At 40.7% G+C, this 24578-nt stretch overlaps 1 protein-coding gene across 3 annotated transcripts in view; it reads right to left on the bottom strand.

The window, feature by feature from the left end:
* The window catches only part of get1 (guided entry of tail-anchored proteins factor 1), a 48966-nt gene that overhangs the window by 4801 nt on the left and 19587 nt on the right, over positions 1–24578 (bottom strand). For 2 of the 3 annotated variants that reach the window (XM_069888935.1, XM_069888933.1), the window contains 3 exons: positions 6236–6301; positions 4872–5037; positions 3410–3477 (listed from right to left, as the gene is read on the bottom strand). In XM_069888935.1, coding sequence (XP_069745036.1) covers positions 3410–3477; positions 4872–5037; positions 6236–6289 — 288 coding nt within the window. In that variant the 5' untranslated portion in view covers positions 6290–6301. The remainder of the gene's footprint in view (positions 1–3409; positions 3478–4871; positions 5038–6235; positions 6302–24578) is intronic. The other variant, XM_069888934.1, reaches the window with a different exon arrangement.

Below are 24578 nucleotides of genomic sequence, written 5' to 3'. Positions count from 1 at the left end.
CAGAAATTCTACTGAGTCCATTCTTTTCTTTCCTTCTCCTTCCATCAACTTAGGTAATGATTGTCCCCGGTAGGTTTTCGCTATTGTATTTAATGTAAGGCTCCCATATTTGTTCGAATATTTCAATATTATTTCTTAAACTATATGTTATTTTTTCTAATGGAATACATTTATTCATTTCTATATACCATTGTTGTATTTTCAAATTATCTTCCAATTTCCAGGTTGACATAATACATTTTTTTGCTACGGCTAGAGCTATCTTAACAAATCTTTTTTGTGCATCCTCCAAATCAATTCCAAATTCTTTGTTTTTTATGTTACTTAGGAGAAAGATCTCTGGATTCTTTGGTATATTATTTTCTGTTATTTTATTGAATATCTGATTGAGATCTTCCCAAAATTTTTCTACTTTCTCACATGTCCAGATTGCATGAATTGTTGTTCCCATTTCTTTTTTTACATCAAAAACATCTATCAGATACTGTTGGGTCCCATTTATTTAACTTTTGAGGTGTAATGTATAGTCTGTGTATCCAGTTATATTGTATCATACGTAGCCTCGTATTTATTGTATTTCTCATCGTTCCAGAACATAATTTCTCCCATGTTTCCTTTTTTATCTTTATATTTAAATCTTGTTCCCATTTTTGTTTAGTTTTACCATTTGTTTCCTCATTCTCCTTTTCTTGCAGTTTAATATACATATTTGTTATAAATCTTTTGATTATCATTGTATCTGTAATCACATATTCAAGGTTAATTGCCTCTGGCAAACTCAAACTGCTTCCTAATTTATCCTTCAAGTAGGATCTCAATTGGTAATATGCCAGCGCTGTATCTTGAGTTATATTGTACTTATCTTTCATTTGTTTAAAGGATAAGAATCTATTTCCTGAAAAACAATTTTCTATTCTTTTAATCCCTTTTTTTCCCATTCTCTAAAGGAAAGGTTATCTATTGTAAAAGGGAGTAACTTGTTTTGCGTCAATATTAGTTTTGGTAATTGATAATTTGTTTTATTTCTTTCTACATGAATCTTCTTCCAAATATTGAGGAGATGATGTAATACTGGAGAACTTCTATGTTGTACCAATTTTTCATCCCATTTATATAATATGTGTTCAGGTATCTTTTCCCCTATTTTATCTAATTCTAATCTCGTCCAGTCTGGTTTTTCCCTTGTTTGATAAATGGAGGACAAATTAAGGGGCAGAAAGGGCATTTACCTGTTAAATGCAGGTCCTGGAGTCTGCAGGCCCTGCGTGGCCAGCTGGTGCATGTGCGATGAGGGGGAAGTGTGACAGCAGTGCATGAAGGTTCATGGCAGGTAAGCCACCCCCCACCCACCCATGCTGGACAGTGAGAGGGTGGGGGAGGGGGGGGTTTGGTGGTGGTGTGGAGACACTATTTTAAATTGACCACCGTGTTATTGAACCCCCTGGATGGTCCCATCCACCCCTGGGGGTTAATATCGACCACTTTAGAGACCCCAAGGCAAAGGTGTGGATGGAGGTAAAGTACAACCTGTGTACGAAACTCAATATATCATGAGCTCATGACTTGATATGCCATCCAAGTACAAATATTTGAACTTATCTTTATGCTAAAACATTACAACTGCTGCATTTCCTTGCCTGCCAAACTCCAATTTCTACTTTTACTCCCACTTCATTTTCTGTTTTTAAATAAAATTTTATTCCTTTCAACTAGCTATGGCACTGATTTTCCCTCAACTCTTTCCAATAATGTCAACAACTTGTGTTACGGGCCCAGAGGTCCCCAAAACCTAACAGCAATAGAAATTCACTAAGACAAATGGTTATTTAAACAAAAGTCAATTTTAATTTTCTTTAAACATGAAAACAGGATCAAACTTTAACTTATTACTATTAACAACCCCCTTCTAATTTAAGTGCGCGTGAATGTAATGTGTGTATAAGTTCAGAAAAGTTATTTAATTCACAGTCCAATTTCACTTCTCACTCCTCCAAGTTCACCGGTATCAGGCAATTCTTATACTGTGCACAGAATTCAACATTTATGAATTTTTACCAGACTCTGATACTTAAGATTAAATGGTTACTGCTCTGGAAGTTTCTTGTTGGTTTCAGAGAGAAATTTGTTGCGCATTGGACACATACAAACTGATTTACTTACATCAGTCACTTAAGTGTCTTGCTGAAGAAGTTTACCGCATCAGGGTTTTCCAAATGATAACCTCTTCTTCTAGTTCACCACAGAGTTTCTCTTGTTTTCCTTATTTCAGGTGAAACACTTTAGCCAGCCATTTCCTCTTGTATGGACCGCAAGGGTTTTTAAACAGGCTGAACTCAGAACTCACAACCCATTTTCAAAATCGGGTTTAAACAAGCTGCCAGCTTGTTGTTGCAGCCTCCAAAAGTCACTGCAAAAGCCAGTTTTCTCTCTCTCAGATAAAGCTTGTTTTGTCTTTCTCTCTGCTTGCAAAACCACATGATCTTTTCAGAACAGCAAACTGCAATCAGACAGATTGCAGCACCGGACCCAATCTTCTGAGCCTGTTCATCTGTGGCTTTCAAAACAATAATCCATTCTCACCTGCTTTTGAAATTCTTGAGCAAAGTAGTCTCATTATTTTATTGTCTTTGCAAAGACTCTTGGTACCTGCAGGACTGGCTTCAGCCAAGCTCTTGCATTTTAAATGAGATCTGTTTTGTGAAATGACCTGCATTCTAAACCCCCACAATCTATCTCCTTTTAAAAAAAACATTATCTATATACAATACAAAATATAATATATCCGTCACATCACATGAACTTAATTCAGTAAATTGACCCCTGGCCTCAACTTTGCTGTATGTCCAAATCACTGGAAGAAATGAGAAAGTCTTCCCACTTAGACACCAGTGTTTATTCTTTGTACAACTGGATTAGATATCAATGAGACCAGTCTAGATCCTGCATAAAGAAATAATTTCAAAAGAAGGTGTAGGTAGCTGAACTGAAAGACAAATATCAGAGTGATTGAAAAAGCTATTATTGAAACTATTCAGATTGAGAAACATTGTTAAAACATTTTTATTTTTTAAATTTTACTATAACAGTCCAATAAATGGGTCTGACATAGTTGCATACATTATGCTGATCACTAGTTTGAGTTATTACTAGTAATTATAAATGTAGTAATGCATGTTTTATCATTTACCTATTATTTCCCCCCCCTTTTTATGTATTTACTTGTGTACAATTGATTTATTATGTATGCTCAAATGTTAAACTCAATAAAAGTATTTAAAAAGGAAAGAAAATAGGTGGTATATACCTATTTGCTAAGATGAAGTTCCATTAACAGGAACAATAAGGCCAATTCATTTTTCTGATGAGCAAGTTACAAAGACAAATTTTACAGTTAAGAAAATGTACCTACCTGAGCAATGTAGAAGACAATATTTACCACCCACTTGATCTTGGCTAACTGTGCTGTCCTTGTTTTGACTGCAAATAAAAGACATTCTGCTCAGTGGTATAACAGATCAGAAGTTGCTGAATTGTTGAAGTTTCAAGCATAATCCAGAAACGGACATTTTTAAAAGCACCAACAATTGGGACCAGACCGGGGTTCAAATCCCACACTGTCTGTAAGGAGTTTGTATGTTCTTCCCGCATCTCCGTGGGTTATTTTCCGGGGGCTTTGGTTTCCTCCCACTGTTCAAAACGTACTGGGGGTGTAGGTTGATGTGGTGTAAATTGGGCAGCAATGGACTCATGGGCCGAAATGACCTGTTACCATGCTGTATGCATAAATTTTAAAAAAACTAAACAGCATAGCAGATTCAAATCAGCCGCTGTAAGGAGTTTGTAAGTTCTCCCTGCGACCGTGTGGATTTCCTTCAGGATGATCCACTTTCATCCCACATCCCGTACACATATGGGTTAATAGATTGTGAAACAAGATATCTGCAGAAACTGTGATTGTAAGAAATACACAGAAGTGGTGGAGTAACTCAGCAGGTCCCTCAGCGTCCATGGGAGGTAAAGATATCTAACTAATGTTTCAGACCCAATTCCTTCAAAAAGCAGACAGGCTCTTGAATAAAAAGGTTGGGGGAAAAGGAAGGAGAATAGGCCAACAGCCAAGAGACTGTAGGAGGACATGGAGAGAAAAGCTGAGAACTGATTAGGAGAGGTGGTACCCTTATAAATGCAGAGCTGGAGGAAAGGAGACAGAGGGATAGTGAACAAGACCGACACGGGGGGGGGGGGGGGGGAAGGGGTAATGGGAATTGGCTTATGAAAAAGGACAATTCCTACCTAACAGAACATGAAAGTAGTAAAAGCATAACCACCTTACTCTGCTCAAGTGGCAAATATATTGTTCAGTTAAAATCTTATTACAGGTCCAACACATAATTTTTCCCAACTACAATATAGACCAAGGGCTCAGGCCCAAAATGTTGGTTATTTATCTTTGCCATAAAGCCTACAGAATTTTTCCAGCACTTTTGTGTATTGAACTAATCTCAAGAACATTCCTCCAATTGATGAAATAACTCTTAACTGCAAAATTTAAAACCTCAACAAATTGAAAGATTTGAGCAGAGGTCAAATTGTTAACCTTAGCAATTGCAACAACCTAGATTGACTCAATATTCATCAGATGATATGCCCAAGAGAAGTAGAGATTGATAATGTTCCGGTTTATTATGCAACCACCTGAAAGTGCCAATAATGAGTGCAGGCATAGCCTTTCCTCAAATGACTTCCAGTACATATTTTGTCAGTGGTTTCCTTCAATAAAAAAGTGATGCAAGCAACTGTGTGGTTACCCCTCCACCACCCCCCCCCCCCCATTCCTCTTGTACATCGCAACCTTTGAAAAAATTAAATACCATGAGTTTTCAGTTTATCAGTCATTTTGTTGATCTTGCGCTCAAGGCGTGCATATCGAGCAAATTCATCCATCATACTAATTGTTGCCAACTCCTGCTTCATGTTTCCAATTTCAATTCTCATTTGGAGCTCTGTTTCCCCATCTTTTTGAAGAAATTTAGCAATCTGTGAAAGGAAAGTATTTATTTGAAAGAAGTTTCTATGTGTTTCATTGTCATTTATAGTTCTCAAGTATACAATTCCACCAACAAGTGACACAATGTACCCTGTGGTGCCACTGCCGTACAGCCCCAGAGACCAGGTTGAATCCCATCCTGTCCAGAATTTGCACATACTCTTCATGACGGAGTGGATTTGCTCCAAGGGCTCCGCTTTCCTTCCATATCAAACATTATCAGCCTGGGAAGCTGGTAGGTTGGTTGGCTCTGGTAAATTGTCCCTTGTATTTAGGTGAATATTAGAACTTGGTGGGGGGGAGTTGATGAGAATGTGAAGAGAAAAAAAACTGGGATTAATACATTTACTGCAAATGGGAGATCTCTCTCTCTCTCTCTCAGCATTATCCCCATAGTCGAGTTGTTATTGCTGTGGGCATGACTAGCTCTCAATAAGGAAACTATAAGGAGCTTATAAAGTGATTTGCAAGCAATCTGTAGCTTGAATGTCACTGCCCCAGTGAAGGCTGAGCAACATCATGGTACAGCAGACAGTACTAGTGCCTCTAAGCTCCAGGTACTTGGTTTCCATCCCGACCTCTGGTGCTGTGTGGAATTTGCACAATGGATACAACATTTTGCTCCAAAATATACATGATCTATGCTGAAAGGCCAGTAGAAAATGCAATTCAAAGATTATAATCATATCAGACAGCATTTGTGTAGAGATGCAGCATTAACATTCAGAGTCCAACCAGATTGGATGAAAGGTCATCAACCCTAAACAGTAACCCCCTCTCTCCATAGACGCTGCCTGGCCTTAGAATTTCCAGCATCTTCCGTTTTGCAGCTACTTTAACACATTCCTTGCCTGTAACCCCAATCACCAGAATAAGCGAAAAGAAAGTCAAAATTTGGTGATAAGACACGTCCATTCAATCACTCGTACCAGAACACAAACATGGGTTTCTCTCGCAGCCCACTACAGGAATACCATCATCAGTAAGAATAATCTTCCTTTGAAGTAAACGAATCGATTCATACACACAAGAGGCACAAACTTGCAGACAGTGATGGATTCTAACCCGGCTCGCTGGCGCTGTAGCAATGCCGTGCCAACCGACCGCTACACTAACTTTGCCAGTTTATTGTGCTTTAGTCAGGAGCAAAAGAAAGTCATAGCATTTTCTGATACTGGTGTACCTTACAGGATCAAGGTTAATGGCAAGTGGGATCCTCCTGGACTTGCTAACATTTTTCATCGATGAATGGCACTGGGGAGAAAGATAACTGCCAATTAAAAGCCCAGAATACTGAAATTAGTGTAACAAGTGTTCAGATTCTTATGCTTAATTGAAATATTCCATTAAATCCACCAGTTCTTAGAAAGGGATTAAAAGTTATAAAAATGTATTACGTCAGTGGGACTTAAAAGCCTTGAGCCAAAATGTATGCATGTGCTTTGGCCTTCAAGGTCATTACATTTTTCCTGAGAAAGCAAATTGAAAACAAATCTTAGGATTGGGTTCCAACAACAAATGGGAAAAAGACCTCAATGCCTAGAACTGGATTTGAAAGTCAAATCATCCGCAATCCAATTCAGTTGTGCGAGATTAATTCTACATGCAGACCAGATTTATACTGTCATGCCAGCACGAAAATGCAGACTCACAGATGTCAGAGGCCATCACCAATGCAGCTTCAGTGATTGAGAAAAGAAATTTCAAGGCCTCAGTCACATGGTACAAGCATGCAAACAGATCCTTTGACCCACTGAGTCTGCGCTGACCATTAAGCACACCATTACACTAACCCCTTTTTGTCTTCTGGCATCTCCAACTCTCCAAAATTCTGTCACCCACCCTCACTGCAGGTAATTTATATGAGCAAATTAACCCATCTACCAATATCTTTGACAAAGGAAACAGGAGCACCAAGTAAAATGCACGCAACATAGAGAACAACAAACACTACAGAGGTCAAATCCAGGTCTCTTCACCAGCCTTGCACTAAGCACTCTAGCCCTTTTTACACAGAATTCCTGCAACACTGCCGTAAAGATGACCCATTGTTAAGATGTCGGCATAATGCTGGGCCAGTGTGACATTTTACACAGCAAGCCAGCATTTCAGGAGTAAATGAGGCAGGACTTGTGCTGTCAAGTGTGAATTATAACATACACACCTTTCCCATCCTGGTCCTGGCTCGCCATTTTTATACAGTCGTCAATTTGGTGCTGTGATTACCTCCATTACCGGCTTAAAGGCAGGACTAAAATGACGACCCCCCCCCCCCCCCCCACCCTTTACCCAGAAGGTGTGGTGCGATATTCCAACCTTGAACTGGATGTGTGAAAGGGGCTTATGACGTGTCACCCCACTGCAAAATATCAATAGCATTTACTGGCCCCAAAAATCACACGTTAAAATACAGTTCTTCAGCCACCAATCTTTCAGTCCAATAAGCTACCAATTAAATTGCAATGGTTTTCCAGACAATGCTTAATTTAACTAGTTCCATAATGCAGAAGTTGCTGGTTTTGGGAAACTGTTTTCCATTTAGTTCTGCTGTAGTGAACTGCTTATTTTAAAAAAAATGTTGTTAATTCTGCAACAATTTGGCAGCATTTTTCTCAAAAGCAAAAAAGTAGGAAAATATCCTATTAAAGACAAAACAACTGCTGAGGTTAGAATTAAGTTGATTTGATCTTATCCCCGTCACGAACAAAATAATCCCCAACAGGAAAGTTGGCTTATCACAGTGTAATGACCCAATTCAAAGGGAGTAATATTGTAAAAATGGATTCTGAAGGAGAAGACAAGGTCATGTGATCAAAAGCATGGGAAAGTTTTAAAAAAGCATCTTAGAGGTGTTGAGATCCAAATTTTCCCAAAATATCAAGATATGGGATGTGCACAAGTCCAAAATTGAAGAAATTAAAAATGTAGTACCAGAGTAGAGTGATAGGCAAGTATTGTGGAGAGAGTTGAAATTCAAATTTTTTAAAAATCAGAAATTGGTTCATTACTTAACCAGAATCCAACATTGGAAAAATACAAAAACAGAAAAAAGCCATAGAAGTCACTCCCTCGTGAGGCAGTAGAGGTGAAGAAAGAAAAGTGTCAGTGCTTTAGATTCAATCATTTTTCATCTCTAGGCTATTTCATGTCGGGCCTCCGCCTTGAGACCGGCTACGGAGCAGATGGAAAAATAGGAACTTACCTTTTAGACGGTAGCCCAAAAAAGTCTGCTCCAGCGTCCCATTCATATCCAGAGGTGCCTTGTAGCGCCACCTGTCGTAAGTATTGGACAGAGCGATGGCCATCTTCCCTACGCATAATCCCCCACGCAGCTAAAACTTTTCTGTGGTTACCAGAACAGTTCCAGCTGCGTAAGGGATTATGGATAGGGAAGACGGCCATTACTTTGCCACGCTTTGAGCTGCATAGAGCAACCCTGAAGGCCGAATCGGCCTGGTGTGCAGCCGCCCCCAACAGTTCCCGCTGCCCTGTCAGTCCCCGCTGCCCCAACTGCCTGATGGTCCTCGCTGCCCCGATGGTCCATGCTGCCCCAAGGGCTCTCCGCCACCCCTGACTTGGAGGGAGAGGGGTGAGTGGGGAGATGGGTCACGAGCTGCCGGCATCATCAACTCGCCCCTAAACAGCCACTTAGTGCGGCTGTACATTTAGATTGATGAGCGGAGGACTGCGCTGCGAAGATTATCCCTCTCGGAGAGGGGTTGGAATATGTGGCTTGGAGACCACCTCCGCACGTTCAGAAAGGTAGGTGATTATGTGTTTTGGCGGAGTTTCTCCGCCTTTACATCTCAACCTTTGGGGTATCTGAAAATGGCCTACTGTTAGTAGTTTAGATGGGCACAAGTTCATAAGGTGGACCTAATGCTAGCCAGGACCACACTGTAGCAGTTAAGCCCAAGTAGGTTATGTATGATTGAGAATACCAGCAGCAGATGAGGTGAGAAAAAGACAAAGATAGATCTGTAACATTGCTCACAGTTATGGAGTCATGCAGAAACAGACCTTTTGACCCATTATGTCCACACTGACCATTGTACTAAATAATACTAACAATGTTTACCTGCATTATGTCTGTCGTCTTCAATGCTGATTCTAGATATTTCTTAACCATTTCTTAAAAGTTAAAAAGTGAAAGTTGTTAGCCTTGGTGACAGACATGGTGCAAGTAGACATTCGAAGTTTGGGTTCAAGTGGAACATTCTAATCATATTGGTTACACAGGGTTAACTATTTTGTTTTTCTACAGAGAAGGGCATAGATAAGGCAAAGGGCCAGTCTTTCCCTTCCCCCTCTCCCCACCCTCAACTTGGGGAGTCTAATATTGGAGGGCAGAGGTTGATGCTTGAAGATTTAAAGGGAAGCCAGGAGATGACCTTTTCCCCTTGGAGGTTGTTGGGTATGTAGAAGAAACTACAAGAAGTAGTAGAGGAAAGTCCAATGATATCATTTAAAATATATTCAGACAAGGTATACAGATAGTGGTAGTTGAGATTCAATTCAAATGGTGGCATATGGGACAAGTTTAGGCTAGAGAATTGGTTGGGTTGAAGATCCCATTTCTGTGCCATGTAAGTAATTACATTCATAGCAGTGGATGCCATTCACCCCATCATTTTGAGGTCAGCTAAAAGTAGTTTGTCAGGTTAATCTCACTTCCCAGCTCTTGGTCCATGATTATTTCAGTTACAACTCTTCAAATGGAGTATCTTTTAAATGGGATGGGCAAATACAAAACCTCCAGGGAAAAAAAAAACTTGACCTAGTTCATCAATTAATTCAATGATCCTTTAGACATCAATCTTTTCCAAGGGAAATCAATCCTTATTAACTTTGACTAGGACCCTCAATTATGAGCATCTCAGTAAATCTTGATTTATCCCATATTTTGTTTCAAAGAAAGTGGATCGAGCTTGGTCAGTCTCTCCTCTCCTTCATAACCCTTTCTCCTGCTATGTCACAATCCTTACAAATCTCTTCTGCACGCTCCCTAATGAGATTACATGCAGTTGGCTTGAGACTAGAACCAGACAGAGTACTTCAGCTGTGGCCTCGACGGGGTTTCATATGTATTCAGGAAATGAAAATAAATTTTTTAAAAAACTAATTTAGACAGGAGCGATTTTTAGAAAACACAAGTTCAATTTTGATTAGCGCAGACAACTAAAATATGTGAACATTAGGATTAGAAAACAAATTAATGCAAAATTTAATTCACCACTTTCAATACTGCCCTCAAACCTTGCAGTTTATCAGTAGAATTTCTGGTGTATTTTTGTTGAATGACAACATTGTCTGACTGGCTTAATGCAACCTAGATTGTATACCTAAAATGGATGAGAGGGGGGGGTGGGGGGGTGGCTTGGGAGGAAGGGGGGGGGAGAAAAAGTCACTGTATATGTGTGAAAAAGAAATAGTGTATATCATGGCTAATGTGATTTATGGTGTGAAAAATAAAAAATTTAAAAAAAACAACCTTGCAGTTTAAATGAAGGTCTTGGTGTCACCATCACAATGGGTAAATTGCCTGTTAGAGACGATTCAAACATTCTGCATTCAGTATCTGCACAAACAAGAAAAATCTCATCCTAAGTATTTTTATTTCAGGGGTCATGTCCAAAGTATCAAAGGAATCTATGAGTTCAGTAACAAACATTTTAACTGGCTCGGTGTTCCACATACATACAATTTTCCCACGTTAATGACAACTGGTTGCATGTTCACAAGATTAGTGCAAGATGAAGGCATGATCAAATCTGGCTGAACTATGCATTATGGGATATACAAAGCAGATTTAACGAGAACACTAAGATATATTTATTATTAGAGTGGACAAAGAACAATATATCAAACTATTACTTAACTAATTTTCAGTTTTAATCCAAGTTTTAAAATAATCTAAATTTGGATGAAACAACTGTAGTTCAAGCTTCATAAATTAATTATTCTCAAGTTTCCCATTTCCATTGCACTTGGTCAGCAATGTAGGAATATTAGACATAAATACGTATAAAAGTGTGAATACTTGATCTCACCTGCAGCTATGGAGAACATGGGACACCTTAAACCAGTGAGTTTCTGGATGGGCCAGCTACAATTGGCAAAAAACCTAAATGGGAGGCACATGTAATTTCACCACAAATATTTGGAGAATTATGTTTCAAGACAAATAAAGGAAAAGTATTCCTTCAAGAGCAGCAATTTTAAGCATCACATCAGGTCCAGTTTAGCGACCAAGTCAACCATTACAAACTAATTCTGCTCTTATCCGTGGCAACATTTTCTATACTGAGCAATACAAGATCCCATTGAGCCATTCATGAGATTCAATGGAGAAGTCACATGAATTACTTACATTATCCTTATTTTTGTTGGTTGACACATGATTCACCGGTCATTTCCTGTGATGGGACAGTGACTTAAAAGGAGAGTGGGAACAGGTTGGGGCAGATTTGAAGAATGATAGATGATCCGATAGAATCACAAGCTTCTGAGGGGATCAGGTCAGATAAATGCGGCAAGAATCCTTCCCCGCCCACTGAAGGCCATAGAAACAATGGGCCAAGTCTCCTATTTAAGGCAAGGCTAAGGAAGAATTTCTGCACAAAGGTCAAAAATCATTGGAATTGTCCCATCAGAGATCACTGGAGGACAGCCATGATATAAGTATTGCTGAGACAGACAGATCTTTGGACCAGTTTATGGACATGAAACAGCAAAGTGAAGTTGAGGCAAAAATCAGATTAGCCATGATCTGAAGAAATAATCAGGTAGGTTCTACAATGCCACTCTTCTGGTGTTCAATCTAATCCATAGATCATGAAACTGCAACCTAATTCAAGAAATTTATGGGCACTGCACAGGCCAACATTTATTATCCACTCCAAATCACACTTAAAAAGGCATTAATGATCCACAGATCATTTATTGAAAGTACTATCACAGTACTAGCATTCCAAAATTTAGAAAATGAAAGCAAAGCATTTGTCCCCCAAGAAAAAGTGGCATCTGGAAGTCAAAACAGCATTCAAAGATATCTCATGGCACTGTTCCTCTAGTCAGCAAGGAAGTTTTAGAGTTTGGGAATTAAGGTGAAAATATTAAAACGTTTAGTAAGGTAAACCAGAAAATTTAAAGTAAAGCTATTTAATCTAATGTCACCAAGGGTTGAAGCTTTCACAGACTGGTTCAGAATTTGGGATTGTGGCAGAGAGAGGGGGTGGTGTCTACCTTTTAGTTACTATAATACCAGCTGGTGCAGACATTGGGATTGTTGACCTCCTGCTCCACTGCCTTAGAGCGAATATTGATCAAATGCAGATCTATCTATCTACCCCAAGTGATTCTTACCAGAGTTCATAATTCTCCTGATGCAGATTACAAAAAGTCACTTGCAGAACTGCATGATGTGATCAGTAAACAAGAGACAGCCCATGCCCTATAAATAATAGAGGACAATCTCAAGAAAACCCTGCCCAATTATCACTAATACGTAACCTGCTGTACCAGAGGTCCCACAACACTTTATCACTACTACACTAAGATAAGAAAGGCCGATACCGCAGCTTGGCAAGTCAGATCACTCGATGGTGCTCCTTCTGCTTGCATGAAGACAGAGCTGAAGCCCAAAAAGAGAGGTTCCTCACTGGAGGTTGAAGAATGGCAAAAGGACTGCTTTGAGTCGGTGGAATGGGCAGTGTTCAAGAACTCAGCTGAGGACCTGAATAATTACACCAGGACCGTTATGGACTTAATCTGGACAGCTGTGTCCCCACCAAATCAATCAGGGATTTCCCCAACCTGAATCCCTGGATGAACAATGAAATTCAGAATCTGCTGTGTGCCACATTACATGCACTCAAGACTGGAGATTCAGAACATTACACGTGGAGCAGGACCAACCTACGAAAAGCCACCTCCAAGGTGAAGTGGGGATTCCAGATAAGAATAGAAACAACAGATACCTGACTGCTGTGGCAGGGCCTAAGTGACATAAACTGCTACAAAAACGAATGCAGAAGACAGCAAAGCTTCACTTCCAGTTGGATTCCTTCTACACCTAATTGGACGACCATAACAAGGAAGAACCACTGTGCACACCCACGCCCTCTAATGAACCACTATTGTCATTATTCATGGCCTCCTTCAGGAGGCTGAATCCAAGGAAAGCATCCATCTGGCCAGAGTACTTGGCCAAGTACTGAAAACCCGAGTTGACTCAATGACCAATGTTTTCATGGATATCTTCAACATCTCACTCCAATAGGACGTAATATCCACCTGTTTCAAACAGGCCTCAATCGTACTGGTGCCCAAAAGTTTGGTGACCTGCCTAAATGATGCCTGACCAGTGGCACTCACATCTACAGTGGTGTTGGTTTATCAGCTCCTGTCTGAGCGGCAATGTTGATCCATTCCAGCTTGCCCACCACACCAACAGACGCCATTTCACTGGCTCTACGCAAAACCTAGGAACACTGGACAGCAAAAATGCATACATCAGGATGCTCTTTATTGACTTCAGCTTGGCATTCAACACATTCATCCCCTGTGTAACTGGATCCTAGATTTCCTCACCTTCAGGCCTTCATCAGCATGGATTGGCAAGAACATCTCCACAATCTCCATCAGCACTGGAGCACCAAAGGGCTGCGTACTTGGCCCCCTGCTCTACTCACTTCACACCCATGACTGGTTGGCACAGTACAACAACACTATCGTCAAATTTGCTGGTGATACCAAAGTAGTAAAAACACAAGTTTTGGAGAAACTCAGTTGCAAGACCTGCTGAGTTCCTCAAGCATTTTAGTGCTTTTATTACAATCACAGCTTCTGCAGACTTTAGCATTTCAAACCACAGAAGTGGGTTGTACAAAAAAGGCATTGAGTCAGAAGACAGGAAGGAGATTGAAAACTTGGCTGAATGGTGCAATAACAACAATCTTGCACTCAAATCACCAAAGCCAAGGAGCTCATTGTAGACTTTAGGAAGGGAAAACCAGTGGTATAAAATCTGTGATCATTGTGGGATCGGAGGTGGATAGGGTGAACAAATTTAAATTCCTCAGTCACTAAGCCTCATCACACCAACTTGTAAAATGGAGATTCCCAAGAAATTTTTCCAGGAACCTCCTGTGAACCGGCAGTGTGAAAATGTCGGCCCGAGAAAATTACCCGGATCCACGGCTCTACCTCTTAGGTAGCACCATGGACCCAGGTAATTTTCCTGGACCACCCTCTCCCTGTGGTCTGAATCGCCAAATGGCCGAGCAGGATAAGCGTCGTGATGTCAAGCGCTTGTGTGCTGCATCATGTCGACATTTCAGCATTTAAGATCATCAACCTCAATTTGCCCTCAACAAATCAGTTCATTCTGCTATTTATTAATTGTTCTATATGTATGTATGTGAGTGAATGCATGCACACGCACAGACAGAGACAGACAGAGACAGACAGAGACAGACAGAGACAGACAGAGACAGACAGAGACAGACAGAGACAGACAGAGACAGACAGAGACAGACAGAGACAGACAGAGACAGACAGAGACAGACAGAGACAGACAGAGACAGACAGAGACAGACAGAGACAGACAGAGACAGACAGAGACAGACAGAGACAGACAGAGACAGACAGAGACAGACAGAGACAGACAGAGACAGACAGAGACAGACAGAGACAGACAGAGACAGACAGAGACAGACAGAGACAGACAGAGACAGACAGAGACAGACAGAGACAGACAGAGACAGACAGAGACAGACAGAGACAGACAGAGACAGACAGAGACAGACAGAGACAGACAGAGACAGACAGAGACAGACAGAGACAGACGCGCGCGCGCGCACACACACAATACAATTCTGATTATCCAAAATCAGATTCTCCAAAATCCTCAGTTACCTTAAATTTTTTTAAAATTCAGATAAGTGAGGATATCCGAAATTCTCATTTATCTGAAATTTTTCTGGAGCTGAAGTGACTGGGGATGTTGGGCTCCCGTCACCGGCAGCAGTGGACCACGGGCTCTCGGGCAGGTGCAGGACCGCAGTGGGGAGGTGTCAGTGATCGGTAGTGGCCAGCATTTTGTTTTTGTGAGAATTAAACATTCTTTTAATGCTTAAAAAGTCTTACTTTGTTGTTGTTTAAACACTGTTACCAGTGATTTGGTGTTGCTACTGGGCTGTTTTTTTTTTAAATGACCAATTTTCCAAAAACACGTTTATCTGATCATTTTGGATAATTGGAGTTGTACTGTATATACATATACACAGACAGGGGAGAAGAGGGGGATACATACACACACAGTATTCCAGTAGGACTTCCTGTGAGTGGGTAATGTGTCACTCACTACCCCTAAATTGTTGAGGAATTTGGACCAAGGAGGTCCTGCCTTCCCTGGAATTTCACCCAGGTCTAAGTAGGGTTACCGCTCGCCCGCGGTGTGAAAAGGACTACTTTCTCTGAGGACCTTTTCTGAACCCAACAAACTAATGTCATGGTGAAGAAAGCACAAAGTGTCTCTACTTACTCAAGAGTTCGTAGAAATTTGCCATGACATCAGAAACTCTGGCAAATTTCTGGCTGCATCAGAGCCTGGTATGGGGGTACCAATACCTCTGAGCAGAAAGCCCTGCAAAAGGTAGTGGACACAGCCCAATATATAACAGGCAAACTGTCCTCATCATTGAGAAAATCTACACGTAATGCTGCTGTCAGTGTGAGCAGACATCATCAATGATCCAGACCAGCCAGCACATGTTCTGTTCTCACTGCTGCCATCAGGAAAGAGGTCTAGGTGCCACAAGACTTGTATCACCAGGTTCAGGAACAACTGCTACCCCTACACCATCAGACTCCTAATCAACAAACTCAGAGACTTATTTGAGGACTCCTACTTTGCACAATATTTACTACCTTTTTCTGTATTTTCAGTTTGTTTACATTTCTTTTGTATACATCTTTCTCTTGAGTACAGTTTACACTAGCACAAGTGTAAATTCTGCATGTCCAACAGGAGAAAAGAATCAGAGTTGTATGTAATATCATGCATATTCTCTGACAATAAATTTGAACTTGAACTTGATGTTGAACAGATTGCCCATTAGCTTTGCAAATTAGCTTCATCTCCACAGGAAGTTTGCTGAGAGGAGAAACATTGCAGCAAAAGCTTAAAAGTGTGGGGTGATGTCACAGCAATGTTTGTCACCAGTCTTTGTGGCTTTACTGCTGGGTAAATCAGTAACAGCACAACTGAAACCAGGATGACTTACAACACAGCTGTACATATTTTGCAGTTTTTGGAAACCATAATGTTTATCTCATTTTATCCTTGGAGCAATGCTTTGATCAACTGAACACAAGGACCGGTTATTAGAAACAAATGCAGCAATATACAAATGCATCTGTACATTGTGCAGTGGACAAAGGACATTAATAATTTTCAGTGACATTAATTGATTGTTTCTCTTCACTAATTTTTCTTACTCAGTGAAATATGGATGTGAAGTCATCTAAATATTTGCAACCTCGGTGAAAGCTTGGAATAAACAAGGATAAATTCTGAAACAAAATTTTTCCCTAACAAATTTACTTTTTTCCTTAACAGAATACAAAAAAATTGAGGGGTTGCTTTCAGGTTAGGTAGGTTGATTGCAACTAAGCAACATCTATAACCATTAGCTGAGGCAGACCCAGAGGCATGGAATTGGCTCCTTCTCTCACATGTTGAAGCACAATTCTTCAGCCAGGTACATGACACATTTTAGCTTCTAACGATCCATCCTGCCTTACACAGACTAGAATTACATATGTAACCAAATGTGTTGCAGCATTAATATATGCTTCAACATAATTCTCATTAGGAAGGAATCCACCAGCATTTGGAATGTAGCAGATATCTTTATTCTTAAAGGCATGACTGTGAACACATGACAGCAAAGCAAATGCAAAGTGAGTGGGTCTTTGTGCTTACTTGCACCTGTCAATACTATTGGTCAGGTTTGAAACTCCTCAATAGGTGACCACATGAAACAACTTAAGGTTCTTTCATGAGGCAGACAAGTACCCAATGGTTCAATAATATGAATGTTTTGGCATTATCTGCAATTAATATTCACATGTCTCTATTTTAAGTGGAGAATCCAACTTTTTGCTTATAAAAAACAGAAGGCCAATGGTGGAGAGGCTGGAATTCATCAAACACCTTAAAGCTCAAATACAATCCCTCAATCTTCAGCTGATGAAATGTAGGTTTACCGATGAACAGTACAGCCATTCAACTAAAATCAAACATTTGCCCTTCTCTGTAAAAATCAGTATCCATACTCGATAATTGACCTCAGACTTGCTACAACACCCATCAGGTTACACAGATCTACAGCAGACACAAGGAATTGGAAAGGTACCACCTTGAACCTGAAACTTTAACTCCCTCCCTATCGATGTGGTCTTGCTTTCAGCATTTTCTGTTTTTATTAGTTCAGATTTACAGCCACCTGCATCTTTTTTTTTAATTGGATTCTGTTGCAAGCAGCTATTCAGTGGCTCATTCAAGTTCTTCAGGCTTTCCTTTCCCTTGTAACCCGTGTATATCAATGAAGCTGTGCCTTGAGAAGAGTCTTGATAATAGGTTTTATTATTTAAAAGTAAGGGAATAAAGAGTGCTGTAATTATCAGATTCACATCTGTAATTAGTGAAATATGTAATTTCTAATGTCACCAAGAATGCATACTGCAATATTGAAAACTGTGTGGTTTAAGAAAGCATAGAAACATAGAAGATAGGAGCAGGAGTAGGCCATTCGATCCTTCGAGCCTGCTCCGCCATTCAACGAGATCATGGCAGAAAACTGAAGGCATTTGACCAAGAGGACACTCTTTAGAATAAAACAACTAGGACTGAACATTTAGGCAAGAGCAACTATAAATAACAAGATCTCATGTTAAATGGAAATGTGAAACATCAAGAATTTCCCCAACTGATGAGCATCAGTTTATTGGATAAAAGATTTTCACAGATACATCATACTCGATATTCCCCTTTCTTTGTCCTTACACAGGGCTTAAATTCCAGCAGACATGCTGCAGTTTTGAAAGAGAATGTTTTCATTGACAGGACAGCAGTGCTAGCTCAAGAACAGTTTTTCTCCAATACTACCAGAGTTCTGAATCTCCCTGTACAACCATAAAACTAGTCGAAGACCACCAAAAGATCAATAACACATTTGAAGTGAAATTGAAAATGTGACTTTTTTTCCCCACTTACAATTTTTTATATTTATTGTCTCCTTTTCTGCTTTGGCATATGGTGGGCATTTAATTTGTACCATTGTAGTTGGTGAATCTATGTTCCTGTTTGGCTGCAACAATCAAGAATTCCAGTGCATCTATATAGTCTAATCGTGCAACACACTGATAAGCAGTAAATTAATTACAGCTCACAAGTAATATACACATAAGCCTAGTTTCCCGCATTGACCATGGTTTGGGAACCTGGACAGGCCCATTGCAGTCAGCACTACAGAACTGCCTACAACCTGGACTTCAGGTTATGGTTTGAAGGCAGGAGCAAACAAAGATAGAGGTGCAGAGAGTGCTTATACTAGGCTTTTTCAATGAAGGTCTTGTTCATGTGAGGACCAATCGTGGGTCAGCCTCACCTGTGGTCAGATCTAATCACTGATTGGTGTGACAGAGTATATAGATGTTTTTGGGAGATAAATTGGGGAAAGGTTTTAGTGTAGGTCACATACAAACACTTTAAAACAGATCTTTTTTAAAATACTGGAGCTCTGCTAATGCTAGACATATCGGGGCCCCATAGCCTTTGGAAGACTTTTGGAGAGTGCCCAAGAGACTTCACTAATGGATTGTTGTTTACAAAAAGGCAACAGATGAAAGAGCTTGTCAGAACCACCTTCTGTCTGGAGGGGAAATTGCTGTTCTAAGAGTGTCATGTGGTTTTACAAGCAGAGAGAGTAAAACAAGTGTTCTCTCTAAGAGAGAGAGAGAGAGGCAGACAGAGAGATCACTTCTACAGTGTTACAGTCAACAACAGCAGCAGCTGGGACTGGAACAGGACAAGCTGGCAAGCTTGTGGAAAACCCCATTCGGAAGATAGGTTCTGAGTTCTTAATTCAGCCTGGCAAAGCCCTTGTGGTTCATGCAAGAGGAGAGGACTGGCTGTCTAATGTTTCACTTGAACTAAGAGGAACAAGAAGGAACTCTGTGATGACCTGAAAGAAAGAGGTTCTCATCTGGAGAACCCAGAGGGGGCAAGTTTGTCAGCAAGACACTGGAGTGGCTGATTAAAAAGGAACAACAAATCTCTCTCTGAAAACCGACAAGAACCTTCCTGAGCAGCAATCATTTACTTTCAAGCACAAAAGCCTGGTGAACTTTATAAATGTTAAATTCTGTGCACAGTATAAGAATTGCCTGCAACCAGTGAATTTGGAGAAATAAGAAGTGAGATTGGACTGTGAATCAAAAACTTTTCTGAACTTACACACACATTACTTACACGTGTGCTTAGAATAAGAAGGGGGTTAAGTTAGGTTAGTTAAGTCAATAGTGATAAGTTAACGAGTGATTCTGTTTTCATGTTTAAAGATAACTAAAATTAACTTTTGTTTAAGTAACCATTTGTCTTGGTGAATATCTATTGCTGCTGGATTTAGAGGTCCTCTGGGCTCGTAACATTGGCATCTGGAGGCCCAATCACACTCAAGGTGCCAGGGCAAATCATGCATCAGCCTCATAGGTGGGCTTGTTTAACCCTTGATTGGCAGCTGGTGACTTTCAGCTAGGCTCCAGATAGAGAAGCCATGTGACCCTCCACAATTCCACCAGGTTCCAGATGGAGAGGTCATATGATCCACACACTTGGGGACTTCAAGAAAAATGGGCAGGATTCTGGAAAGTTGATGAGGCAAAAGATCAGCCATGATCTTCTTGGATTGGCATTTGGTTTCAGAATGGTCTACTGCTTCTGTATGTCAGCTCCTGTTCCAAGATCACTGAAGACTTGCAAAATCTCAAAGCTCCTGTCATTGCAACAGATGTCAGCAAATCATTACCCCCCCTCCCCCCCCCCCAAAATCAATACCACCATGTAAATCACACTTGTCCCTTACCTGACTCAAAAGCAATATGGCATTATTGATTGTTAATTAATCCCTCTCTATCAACCCAGGTTTGTAGATTAATCGTTCTTCCAGAACAATCATTTAAAAAAAATACAATGATAAGTTTCTCCCTCCCCCTCCCAAAACACAAACTTTTGTATCCAAGATATTGTCGAGGACTGTGCAACATCATGAACTTTGTCACTTAAGACTTTTTTCTACTACTTATATTCTTCTTTCTTTGGCTTGGCTTCGCGAACGAAGATTTATGGAGGGGGTAAAAGTCCACGTCAGCTGCAGGCTCGATTGTGGCTGACAAGTCCGATGCGGGACAGGCAGACACGGTTGCAGCGGTTGCAGGGGAAAATTGGTTGGTTGGGGTTGGGTGTTGGGTTTTTCCTCCTTTGTCTTTTGTCAGTGAGGTGGGCTCTGCGGTCTTCTTCAAAGGAGGTTGCTGCCCGCCGAACTGTGAGGCGCCAAGATGCACGGTTTGAGGCGAGATCAGCCCACTGGCGGTGGTCAATGGGGCAGGCACCAAGAGATTTCTTTAGGCAGTCCTTGTACCTCTTCTTTGGTGCACCTCTGTCACGGTGGCCAGTGGAGAGCTCGCCATATAACACGATCTTGGGAAGGCGATAGTCCTCCATTCTGGAGACGTGACCCACCCAGCGCAGCTGGATCTTCAGCATCGTGATTAATTGCCAAGTAAATGGTATGTCATATCTCGAAAGAACTATTGCATGACAGCAAGTGCAGACCACTGCCGCGGGGACTTACAGCAAAAGTATTGCATTTGTAATATTTCACACTATGTTTCCTGTGAAAGGTTAGAGTTTTCATTAAATGTTTATACTTGCTTACTTGGCAAATTAAGTTTTTAATTTGCAAAACAATTCGTTTTTTTGGTCTCACAATTTTACAAGTTTTTTTGTAAAGGCAGTCATTTGCTTTCTAATTTATTTTGTTCACAAGATTAAATAAAATCTATTATTTTTCAATTCAAATTACAATCATTTCCATATTATACTGAGCTCAACATATCAGCAATTTTCACATCAAATGGCAAATAACAACTGTTTTTCACTAATTTATTTTGGTATTTATTAAATAAACAAGTCTCCTTCTGCTCTGAAGATGACGTCAGAACATCATTCAATAGGGCGAACCCTCACAAGGCATCAGGCCCTGATGGTGTACCTGGCAGGGTACTGAAATCTGCACCAACCAACTAGCTAGAGTGTTCACGGACATTTTCAACCTCTCATTGTGGCAGTCAGATGTTCCCACCTGCTTCAAAAGGGCATCTATCATCCCGGAACCCAAGAAGAGTGGTGTGAGCTGCCTCAACGACTACAACCCAGTAGCACTACTGTGATGAAATGCTTTGAGAGGCTGGTCATGACCAGAATTAACATGTACCTAAGCAAAGGTCTGGACCCACTGCAAATTGCCTATCGACACAATCGCTCCACAGTGGATTCAATATCACTAGCTATGCAATCAGCTCTGGATCACCTCAAAAACAGCAATTCATGCAGAAGGGTGCTCTTCATAGACTACAGTTCTGCCTTTAATACCCTTATTCCCTCAATGCTGGTCAAAAAGCTACAAACTCTAGGCCTCTGTACCCCACTCTGCAACTGGATCCTTGACTTTCTTCATCAGAAGACCAGTCAGTATGATTTGGAAACAATGTCTCCTGCTCACTGATTATGATCACAGATGCACCCCAAGGATGCGTGCTTACCCACTGCTCTATTTGTTATTCACCCATAACTGTGTGGCCAAGCACAATTCCAATGCCATCTACAAGTTTACCGATGACACCACAGTTGTCGGCAGAATCACTAACGGCAATGGGACAGGAAGGAGAAAGAACAGCTTGTTGAATGGTATAACGACATTTCAATATTAAGGATGAAATAGTGAGCGTTAGAATGAAGGGGTTGTATCAGGCAGACACGGTTTGACAAATTAGCTGGAGTTCTTTGAGGATATAATGGGTGTGGTTGATAGAGGGGAACAGGTTGATGTTGTATATTTGGATTTCCAGAAGGTATTTCATAAGATGCCACACAAGAGACTTATCAGTAAGATACAAATAAATGGAGTCAGGGAAAGTATATTGGCATGGATTGAGGATTAGTTAACTGACAGAAGGCAGAGAGTCAGGATAAATGGGTATTTTTTTCTGATTGGCAGACAGTGGTAAATGCAATGCGCCGGGGTCGATGCTGGGCCTGCAGCTATTCACTATTTACATCGATGTTTTAGAAGAGGGGACAGAATGTAGTGTAGCCAAGTTTGCAGATGATGCTAAATTGAGTGCAAAAGCAAATTGTACAGACGATGTGGAGGCTGCAGAAGGATATCATCTGGCAGATGGAGTACAACATTAATAAATACTAGGTCATCCACTTTGGTAGAAAAAATAGAAGAGAAAATCCTTATTTAAATGGTGAAAAACTGCAGCATGCTGTAGTGCAGAAGGACTTGGGAGTGCTTGTGCATGAATTGCGGAAAGTTGGGTTGCAGGTAAAAGAAGTTATTAAGGGGGCAAATATGATGTATTCAGTCCTTTAGTGATGAAGGCCAACAAGATCAGGGAGGTCATGCTGCAACAAGACAAGGTACTGGTGAGGCAGCACTGGTCTGGTCTGCAGTTCTGGTCTCCATATTTGAGGAAGGATATACTGGCTTTGGAGGCAGTCCAGAGGAGGTTCACCAGGATGAGGGGATTGACCTACGAGGAGAGTCTAAATTGCCTGGGATTATACCCAAAAATTCAGAAGAAAGAGAAGAGATCTTATAGAAACATAAAATTATGAAAGGGAGAGCTAAGTTAGAGGCAGCAAAATGGTTTTCACCGGTAGGTGAAACCAGAACTAGGGGACACAGCCTCAATATTCAGGGGAGTAGATTTGAGACAGATAAGGAAAAACTGTTTTTCCCCCAGAGTAGTGAATCTATGGAATTCTCTAACCAGGAAAGCAGTTGAGGCTACTTCATTAAACATATTTAAGGTTGTTGGATAGATTTTTACATTAAAAAAAGGAATTTTTTAAACATTTTTTATTTTTCACACTATAAACCACATTGATCAAGATACATACATTTTCCTTTTCAAATATATACAGTGTCGTTTTCTCCCCCCCCCCCCCTTCCCATCCCACCCTCCCTACCTCCCCTCCCATTCATTTAAAGTTCAGAATCTAAGATACATTATTAAAAAAAAGGAATTAAGGGATAAAGGTAAAAGGAGTTGAGTCAATGATCAGATCAGTTATGATCTTATTGAATGGCAGAGCGGGCTCAACAGGCTGGATGGATGACTCCTATTTCTTATGTTTTAACAACCTTGTGCTCAATGTCAGCAAAATCAAGGAGACAAATGTGGACCAAGAGGGAGTCAGAGGAACACGACTCAGTCCTCAGAGGGCTTAGTGGTGGAGAGGGTCAAGAACTTCAAATTCCTGGGTGTTAACATCTCTGTGGTTCTGTCCTGGAGCCTCCACTTCGATGCAATCACAAAGGCTCACCAGCAGCTATACTTTGTGAGGTGTCCGAGGAGACTCAGTATGTCACCAAAGACTCTCGTAAACTTCCACAGATATACTGTGGAGAGTACTCTGGCTGGTTGCATCATTGTCTGGTATGAAGGCACCAACTCTCAGGACAAGAATAAACTCCGGAGGGTTGTTAACTCGGGTTGCAACATTATTGGCACCCGACTTCACTCTATCGAGAAATTTACGCGAGTTGGTGTCTTAAAAAGCAGCTTCTACCCTCAGAGTTCCACCACCTCAAAGACCCTCAACACCCAGGCTATGCCCTCTTCACTCTGCTACCATTGGGGGGAAAGGTACAGGAGCCTAAAGACGAGCAATCAACGGTACAAGGACGGCTTCAGATTCCTGAATAATCAATGAACCCCAGACACTGCCTTACTTTTGTGCACTTTTAAAAAAAAAATAGTAGTTGTAAGATGGTTATAAAATGAATGTTTGCATTATGAGGCCACCGCAGAACACCAAATTTCATGACTTGTTCGAGACAAGTAAATTCTGTTTATTTTTAAAAACATCACACCATCCTCATCGGAACCTATTGATCAACTCTGTAACTCATACAAAAGTTGAAACGACTCTTCCACAGTATTTTCACTGCAGTGTTCATCCGCATTATTTGAGCTCCAAGTTCAAAAATTGCTCATTGGTCAGTTTAGAAAGACGATATAAAACTTGGCAACCGCTTCAAATTCGTCTGACACAGCTCAGTCTTACAATTACCCTTATTTTAACCTCCGCCCCACCCCCCCTCTTTCCCAGGATACAAATAAATAATTTTGGCACTGGTGAAAGATGTCACCAATGACCCAGAATGAACCT

This window comes from Narcine bancroftii, chromosome 7, assembly GCF_036971445.1.
Source record: "Narcine bancroftii isolate sNarBan1 chromosome 7, sNarBan1.hap1, whole genome shotgun sequence".
In the NCBI taxonomy this organism is placed as follows: domain Eukaryota; kingdom Metazoa; phylum Chordata; class Chondrichthyes; order Torpediniformes; family Narcinidae; genus Narcine; species Narcine bancroftii.
Note: the sequence above shows the minus strand (reverse complement) of the source record. Positions and strands in the feature narration are given on the sequence as shown.